We start from the raw sequence: 9524 nt of genomic DNA on the forward strand, positions 1-9524 counted from the left end.
CATCTCCCCATGGGTATTGAGAGAGGGAGCAGAGGCGCTATGTGTACCCCTAACAACAATATTCAATACATCTATCGAAACAGGGAGATTGCCTGAGGCATGGAAGACAGCAAATGTAGTCCCAATCTTTAAAAAAGGAGACAGACATGAAGCATTAAACTACAGACCAGTGTCACTGACATGTATAGTATGCAAAATCATGGAGAAGATTATCAGGAGAAGAGTGGTGGAACACCTAGAAAGGAATGATCTCATCAACAGCAGCCAGCATGGTTTCAGGGACGGGAAATCCTGTGTCACAAACCTACTGGAGTTCTATGACATGGTGACAGCAGTAAGACAAGAGAGAGAGGGGTGGGTGGATTGCATTTTCTTGGACTGCAAGAAGGCGTTTGACACAGTTCCACACAAGAGATTGGTGCAAAAACTGGAGGACCAAGCAGGGATAACAGGGAAGGCACTACAATGGATCAGGGAATACTTGTCAGGAAGACAGCAGCGAGTCATGGTACGTGGCGAGGTGTCAGAGTGGGCACCTGTGACCAGCGGGGTCCCGCAGGGGTCAGTCCTAGGACCAGTGCTGTTTCTGGTATTTGTGAACGACATGACGGAAGGAATAGACTCTGAGGTGTCCCTGTTTGCAGATGACGTGAAGTTGATGAGAAGAATACACTCGATCGAAGACCAGGCAGAACTACAAAGGGATCTGGACAGGCTGCAGAACTGGTCCAGCAATTGGCTCCTGGAGTTCAATCCCACCAAGTGCAAAGTCATGAAGATTGGGGAAGGGCAAAGAAGGCCGCAGACGGAGTACAGTCTAGGGGGTCAGAGACTACAAACCTCACTCAAGGAAAAAGATCTTGGGGTGAGTATAACACCAGGCACATCTCCTGAAGCGCACATCAACCAAATAACTGCTGCAGCATATGGGCGCCTAGCAAACCTCAGAACAGCATTCCGACATCTTAATAAGGAATCGTTCAGGACCCTGTACACCGTATACGTTAGGCCCATATTGGAGTATGCGGCACCAGTTTGGAACCCACACCTAGCCAAGCACGTAAAGAAACTAGAGAAAGTGCAAAGGTTTGCAACAAGACTAGTCCCAGAGCTAAGAGGTATGTCCTACGAGGAGAGGTTAAGGGAAATCAACCTGACGACACTGGAGGACAGGAGAGATAGGGGGGACATGATAACGACATACAAAATACTGAGAGGAATTGACAAGGTGGACAAAAACAGGATGTTCCAGAGATTGGACACAGTAACAAGGGGACACAGTTGGAAGCTAAAGACACAGATGAATCACAGGGATGTTAGGAAGTATTTCTTCAGCCACAGAGTAGTCAGTAAGTGGAATAGTTTGGGAAGCGATGTAGTGGAGGCAGGATCCATACATAGCTTTAAGCAGAGGTACGATAAAGCTCACGGCTCAGGGAGAGTGACCTAGTAGCGATCAGTGAAGAGGCGGGGCCAGGAGCTCGGACTCGACCCCCGCAACCTCAACTAGGTGAGTACAACTAGGTGAGTACACACACACACACACACACACACACACACACACACACACACACACACATACACACACACACACACACACACACACACATACACACACATACACACACACACACACACACACACACACACACACACACACACACACACACACACACACACACACACATACAGACCACTAAACCCCAGAGACTTACAAGAGGCCTTCTAAGAGCCGATCCATAAGCCGCAGAGAGCAACTGCGATGTTCGCATGGTTACCCACTGATAAAGAGAGCATTGCGTGAGCATTACCCAGCTGGGGATCAGACCCAACAGGGAGAAATATAATAGTTTCTCCCCTTCTTCATATAAAATGTAGGGATATTTTCTTCCTGATGTTCCGAGGTGGTGGGGAAAAAAAGATAAGCATTTTTATGTTGGGGAAAAAAGACGAAGATAACTGTGTTGCTCTTATTATAAGAGAGAGAGTTTTATATTCAAGGCTAATGAAGGAAAGAGTCGATCCAGTTTATCCTAGGTAGTAGGTTGGTAGACAGCAACCACCCAGGGAGGTACTACCATCCTGTGGTAGTAGGTTGGTAGACAGCAACCACCCAGGGAGGTACTACCATCCTGTGGTAGTAGGTTGGTAGACAGCAACCACCCAGGGAGGTACTACCATCCTGTGGTAGTAGGTTGGTAGACAGCAACCACCCAGGGAGGTACTACCATCCTGTGGTAGTAGGTTGGTAGACAGCAACCACCCAGGGAGGTACTACCATCCTGTGGTAGTAGGTTGGTAGACAGCAACCACCCAGGGAGGTACTACCATCCTGTGGTAGTAGGTTGGTAGACAGCAACCACCCAGGGAGGTACTACCATCCTGTGGTAGTAGGTTGGTAGACAGCAACCACCCAGGGAGGTACTACCATCCTGTGGTAGTAGGTTGGTAGACATCAACCACCCAGGGAGGTACTACCATCCTGTGGTAGTAGGTTGGTAGACAGCAACCACCCAGGGAGGTACTACCATCCTGTGGTAGTAGGTTGGTAGACAGCAACCACCCAGGGAGGTACTACCATCCTGTGGTAGTAGGTTGGTAGACAGCAACCACCCAGGGAGGTACTACCATCCTGTGGTAGTAGGTTGGTAGACAGCAACCACCCAGGGAGGTACTACCATCCTGTGGTAGTAGGTTGGTAGACAGCAACCACCCAGGGAGGTACTACCATCCTGTGGTAGTAGGTTGGTAGACAGCAACCACCCAGGGAGGTACTACCGTCCTGTGGTAGTAGGTTGGTAGACAGCAACCACCCAGGGAGGTACTACCATCCTGTGCTAGTAGGTTGGTAGACAGCAACCACCCAGGGAGGTACTACCATCCTGTGGTAGTAGGTTGGTAGACAACAACCACCCAGGGAGGTACTACCGTCCTGTGGTAGTAGGTTGGTAAACAGCAACCACCCAGGGAGGTACTACCGTCCTGCTAAGTAAGTGCAAAACGAAAGCCTGTAATTGTTTTACATGATGGTAGGATTTCTGGTATCTTTTTTCTGTCTCATAAACATGCAAGATTGCAGGTACGTCTTGCTACTTCTACTTACACTTAGGTCACACTACACATGCAGTATAAAGCATATATATACACACCTCTCTGGGTGTTCTTCTATTTTCTTATTAGTTCTTGTTTATTTCCTTTTATCTCCATGGGGAAGTGGAACAGAATTCTTCCTCCGTAAGCAGAACAGAATTCTTCCTCCGTAAGCATTTCAGTCGCCAGAGGCGACTGAAATGCCAGGAGCAAGGGGCTAGTAACCTCTTCTCCTGTATACATTACTAAAGTTAAAAAAATAAAACTTCTGTTTTTCTTTTTGGGCTACCCTGCCTCGGTGGGATACAGCCGATTTGTTGAAAGAAGAAGAAGATATATATATATATATATATATATATATATATATATATATATATATATATATATATATATATATATATATATAAAATATTAACTTCTCGGTATATGTAGATATAAAGATGTATATGAATATGCATAGCAATTATTTCTAATACTAACTACTACTACTACTACTACTACTGCTATTACTGCTACTATTACTACTACTATTACTACTACTACTACTACTACTACTACTACTACACCTAAATACTAGAATACTAGAAATGGAATACAAGAAATCAGTGTCATGAATGGACTGCAGGTGGTGCTTGGCGTGGTGTTGAAAACAACGTTGTCCAGTGTGAGAGGAACGACTCGCATCACCGAGGTCCAGGGATCAATTCCACGGACTATCTAGAGACTTGCTAAAACACGAGAGTCACGAGAAAAGTGAGTCAAAACGAACTCAAATATCTGTTACGCACGTAAAAAAAAAACTTTTAGGCTACATAAACTGCGTGATGCTAGCATTATTATTATCAATATAATCAAAAAGAAGCGCTAAGCCACAAGGGCTATACAGCTAGCAGACAACAGCCTTTCCCGTTACTCTTGCAGTTAACAACAGCCTTTGATGTCACTCTGCCCAGTTTACCTCATGCGCCTTTTCCCTCTTCGACTACTTTCTAAACCCAGTACTGTCGATGGTGTTCGCGTCTTGGAAAGGACCACGACCAGCAATTTTTGCAACCATTACCACATTACTGCTTTCCCCCTTCAGATGGGTCCACAGCTCATCGGTCGAGTGAGCGACCTTGACCTGACCTGGGACAAGGAGTTGGCCTCCTCCTCCACACGCCTCAGCCCCTACATTGACCTCGACGTAGAGCACAAGAGCGTCCTAAGAGCCCTCAATACATTCAACTTCGTCCAGATGAAACGTAAGTCGATTTTCTGTTCTGCTGTTAAGGTACTGTGGTCTATCTGGTCTCTGTCATGCAGCTAAATTATTATTATTATTATTATATTTATGCAGCGCCTGTGGGGGGGAGGGGGGAAGGCATTCGGACTCAATTCAGGGAACTGGAGCACAGATCCAGTTCTCTAGATCAAGAGCCCTCCCCCTCACCCGCATCAAGGAACCTCCCTTGAGGAGTCATGCAGCTAGAGGTTGATCTTGCTGTATCTGGTTACTGTCATGCATCTGCGATCCATCTTGCTGTCCTGTCGACATTAAATTTTAAATGGCATGAAGCGGAGGTAGTTGGGAAATGAATTACTCGTGATATATTCAGTAAACCGTCGAAAAACACGTTAGTTTTATTACTGAAAATGGTAAGTTACACCAATTCGCGTTAAACGAAATAAATAACATGCAGGAAAAACAGAGTTACGTTTTTAAACCTCCAGAAAAACCAAACTAGTTTGTTAAGGTTCTGTAATTCGTCAAAAGTGATAAAGGTTTCTATTTTTCTCATTGCAATCGTCGTTCCTGATGATTTGGCGATGTTTAGAGGGGGTTAATATGGCCCTGTACAGTATGTATGTGGCAGGGAGAATCAGCTATCACTATCAGCTACCACCACCACCTATCACCACCATTACTTATCACCCCCATCACCCACCACCACCTGGAGACTCACCACACCTTTAGCAAATAATGCATTCGAGAAAGAAATAACTGGTAAAATTGTGAGAAATTGTTCTTGTTGTGGTTATTAAGGGCGATGACTCCATGAGCTGTATGAGCAGGAACAATACGAACCATACCACGGGCGGGGTTAGAAGAACCCGTGATCAGTGAGTCTCAAAACTCCAGACCGTCGCGTTAGCCACTGGGTCAGCTAGCCACAATAAGATTCATCCAACTAGGTATATTTATACACAATAGGAAGGTTAGCATAGGCACTACTGTGACCACAAATGCAAGGTTTTACAGATGAATCTCCAGCTAGCGTGTCCGTGACAAACTCTAGCTCAAGCCCCCTCTCTGATCGCGGGTTCTAACCCCACCCCCTGGTATGGTGTCATTACGATTTTGTGAGTCATATTAAGGAACAATACGTATACTGTGGTTGCCCTACAAACTTCGGAGAGAACACTTGTATATATATACTTAGGGTAAGTAAATAGCTGCTAAAAACATAGGAATGTGTAGTTACAATAAAATAATGCAGTCACCAGCCTTGGTGCACTGCCACTAGCGATTCCCCCCTAAATTTACAGCGTGCTGCATGATCATCCTCCCGTGCTATTCGAAACTGGGTTGCAATTATTCAGTCGTGTTTTAATGGAAATATGTTCCTTGAATATGCGTTATTCAACTATCATTGAATATATATATATATATATATATATATATATATATATATATATATATATATATATATATATATATATATATATATATATAATTTGTTATATAATTATTTAATTTAACTTCAAGTTTGTGGTCACCCACAGCTTGCCTGGACGGAGAAGAGCGGAAACCAGCAGGTATTCAAAACCTTTTATTAATATGTTGTTCAGATTTCTTTTATGTTTTGTATTGTATTTTTCCTTTTCATTTTTTCTTTATTCAAAATTTTATGTTTTGATTTCTTATTTCAAGTTTTTTTCCCTCGTTGAGCATGCGCGCCTGACGTCTGCCTGACGTCTGCCTGAGGTCTGCCTGAGGTCTGCCTGAGGTCTGCCTGAGGTCTGCCTGAGGTCTGCCTGAGGTCTGCCTGAGGTCTGCCTGAGGTCTGCCTGAGGCCTGCCTGACGTCTGCCTGAGGTCTGCCTGAGGTCTGCCTGAGGCCTGCCTGAGGTCTGCCTGAGGTCTGCCTGAGGTCTGCCTGAGGTCTGCCTGAGGTCTGCCTGAGGCCTGCCTGAGGTCTGCCTGAGGTCTGCCTGAGGCCTGCCTGAGGCCTGCCTGAGGTCTGCCTGAGGCCTGCCTGAGGTCTGCCTGAGGTCTGCCTGAGGCCTGCCTGAGGCCTCCCTGAGGCCTGCCTGAGGCCTGCCTGAGGCCTGCCTGAGGTCTGCCTGAGGCCTGCCTGAGGCCTGCCTGAGGTCTGCCTGAGGTCTGCCTGAGGTCTACCTGAGGTCTGCCTGAGGCCTGCCTGAGGTCTGCCTGAGGCCTGCCTGAGGCCTGCCTGAGGTCTGCCTGAGGTCTGCCTGAGGTCTACCTGAGGTCTGCCTGAGGCCTGCCTGAGGTCTGCCTGAGGTCTGCCTGAGGTCTGCCTGAGGTCTGCCTGAGGTCTGCCTGAGGTCTGCCTGAGGTCTGCCTGAGGTCTGCCTGAGGCCTGCCTGAGGTCTGCCTGAGGTCTGCCTGAGGTCTGCCTGAGGTCTGCCTGAGGCCTGCCTGAGGTCTGCCTGAGGTCTGCCTGAGGTCTGCCTGAGGCCTGCCTGAGGCCTGCCTGAGGTCTGCCTGAGGTCTGCCTGAGGTCTGCCTGAGGCCTGCCTGAGGTCTGCCTGAGGCCTGCCTGAGGTCTGCCTGAGGTCTGCCTGAGGTCTGCCTGAGGCCTGCCTGAGGTCTGCCTGAGGTCTGCCTGAGGCCTGCCTGAGGTCTGCCTGAGGTCTGCCTGAGGTCTGCCTGAGGTATGCCTGAGGTCTGCCTGAGGTCTGCCTGAGGCCTGCCTGAGGCCTGCCTGAGGTCTGCCTGAGGTCTGCCTGAGGTCTGCCTGAGGCCTGCCTGAGGTCTGCCTGAGGCCTGCCTGAGGCCTGCCTGAGGCCTGCCTAAAGCCTGCAGGTGTTGTTAAGAGAATATTTTTATTTTCTTTGGTATTTATTCATGTAGTGCACATGAGCCTGTCTGTGTTGTTTGTTTTGTTGTATTGGTATTGTTGGTGTTATACCTGTGACTAGTTCCCAGGATTCTTCCTCTTCCCTCGCCGTTCTCTTTTATTATTCCCCCCATTAAACCTTGTTAACTGTCTCACAATGTGGATTTCTTGACTTCAACCATTATGAAAATGCAAGTGCAACGTGCAGAACAAATGTACCTTACTGTCTACTTGCAGGGTAATTGTAACAAGCAGTTTACAAAAAAAAATATTTCCAACAATTTGCGAGGCTAGTGGAAACCTGATGCCCTGACATAGTTAACCCAAATAACATTTCTGTTCATATATATATATATATATATATATATATATATATATATATATATATATATATATATATATATATATATATATATGATGTGTGTGTGTGTGTGTATTGAATATTCTCCAGCTACACATTCCAACTTAAAGATAACAAACTTCCCCTACAATAAGACTTTCCTGCAGACAAGTTTCCTCGCGCTGGCGGTGAGCCAGACACACACACACACACACACACACACACACACACACACACACACACACACACACACCGTGTACGTTAGGCCCATATTGGAGTATGCGGCACCAGTTTGGAACCCACACCTAGCCAAGCACGTGAAGAAACTAGAGAAAGTGCAAAGGTTTGCAACAAGACTAGTCCCAGAGCTAAGAGGTATGTCCTACGAGGAGAGGTTAAGGGAAATCAACCTGACGACACTGGAGGACAGGAGAGATAGGGGGGACATGATAACGACATACAAAATACTGAGAGGAATTGACAAAGTGGGCAAAGACAGGATGTTCCAGAGATTGGACACAGTAACAAGGGGACACAGTTGGAAGCTGAAGACACAGATGAATCACAGGGATGTTAGGAAGTATTTCTTCAGAGTAGTCAGTAAGTGGAATAGTTTGGGAAGCGATGTAGTGGAGGCAGGATCCATACATAGCTTTAAGCAGAGGTATGATAAAGCCCACGGCTCAGGGAGAGTGACCTAGTAGCGATCAGTGAAGAGGCGGGGCCAGGAGCTCGGACTCGACCCCCGCAACCTCAACTAGGTGAGTACACACACACACACACACACACACACGCACACACACGCACACACACGCACACACACACACACACACACACACACACACACACACACACACACACACACACACACACACACACACACACACACACACACACACACACGTTTAGCCATTCTTAGAGCATGAAATCCCGCACTTGATCAATCACTTCCTCTGGACGTATTTGTTTCGAATCCCTCCTTATTTTTGCAACATTGCAAGCTCCTGACGATGATGTGTTGATTGAAACACGAAAGGCCTATATCTATCATACAACTCTCCCCGTGATTGGTTTGCATTCTGTATCGCTTGTTCGCGATTACTGCATAAAAGTCGACCTTTGAACACCATTCAGTGTAGTGGTACACTGTACCTCATCAGAACAATCACATTAATTCATCATTCATAGTAGCGACAGTGACACAAGTCAACTCGACCAGTCATTTGCTTAACCATGTTGAAGTTGATTTAGCCAGCGGTGTGTCCACCAGTTAGGTTAATGTTGTTCTTATGACTGGATGTTCACTCACAATATGAGCGGCGCTGTCCAGTATCGTGTTTATGGAAGTATGTTCTCTCCCAGGATAAGGGGCACTGAACACATCTGTGTTTACAGAAGAACCTTCACTGATAGGATGAGTGGCACTGAACAGGACTGCCTTAAGGTGGTATGTTCATTCTTGGGGTGAATGTATCGGTGCCCCAACCAGCTCGCGACTCTTAACAACTGCAGACTAGTTTGCTTCTCTGGCGAGAAGCGGACACTGAATACGTGAACGATGGTATAACAGAACTGCTCAGTAAAGACCATCTGGTGAGCAGCACAGTAAGTAAATATGAGTATGGAAATTCTTTAATAATTTGGCTTAATGTCGATTTCTTCGATCTAGCGGGTTTATAGAGAATTCCATCTACGGCGATGATTGTTTTGCTTCAGCGAGTAATGTGGTACCGCCGCCCAAGCTGATATACCAGCGACTGAACACAAACTCAGACCTTGATTAGAGGACGGAGGATCAAATTCTACTACTCCTTGTCCAAAATGACCCACATTGGTCTAGCGCTTCTTGAAATACTCTATAATAAATGTAAATAACAGAATCTCAGGAACGTTGGTTCAGTATCGACGTTATGTGTGTGGATCCAGTGAGAGCTTGAAAATATACTGACAAAAATTACCAAACAAGACTCGATGACACATACCTTTTTAACTTCATGAAAAGTGCTGAACCTGTGTGGATTTTCCAGC

The 9524-nt window shown here is 46.3% G+C and overlaps 1 protein-coding gene across 2 annotated transcripts in view; it reads left to right on the forward strand.

The window, feature by feature from the left end:
• The window catches only part of LOC128699045 (E3 ubiquitin-protein ligase TRIM9-like), a 533325-nt gene that overhangs the window by 509594 nt on the left and 14207 nt on the right, over window positions 1-9524 (forward strand). The window contains exons 5-6 of one of the 2 annotated variants that reach the window (XM_070096577.1): window positions 4175-4334; window positions 5857-5889. In XM_070096577.1, coding sequence (XP_069952678.1) covers window positions 4175-4334; window positions 5857-5889 — 193 coding nt within the window. The remainder of the gene's footprint in view (window positions 1-4174; window positions 4335-5856; window positions 5890-9524) is intronic. The other variant, XM_070096578.1, reaches the window with a different exon arrangement.

Source organism: Cherax quadricarinatus, chromosome 54, assembly GCF_038502225.1.
Source record: "Cherax quadricarinatus isolate ZL_2023a chromosome 54, ASM3850222v1, whole genome shotgun sequence".
Lineage (NCBI taxonomy): Eukaryota > Metazoa > Arthropoda > Malacostraca > Decapoda > Parastacidae > Cherax > Cherax quadricarinatus.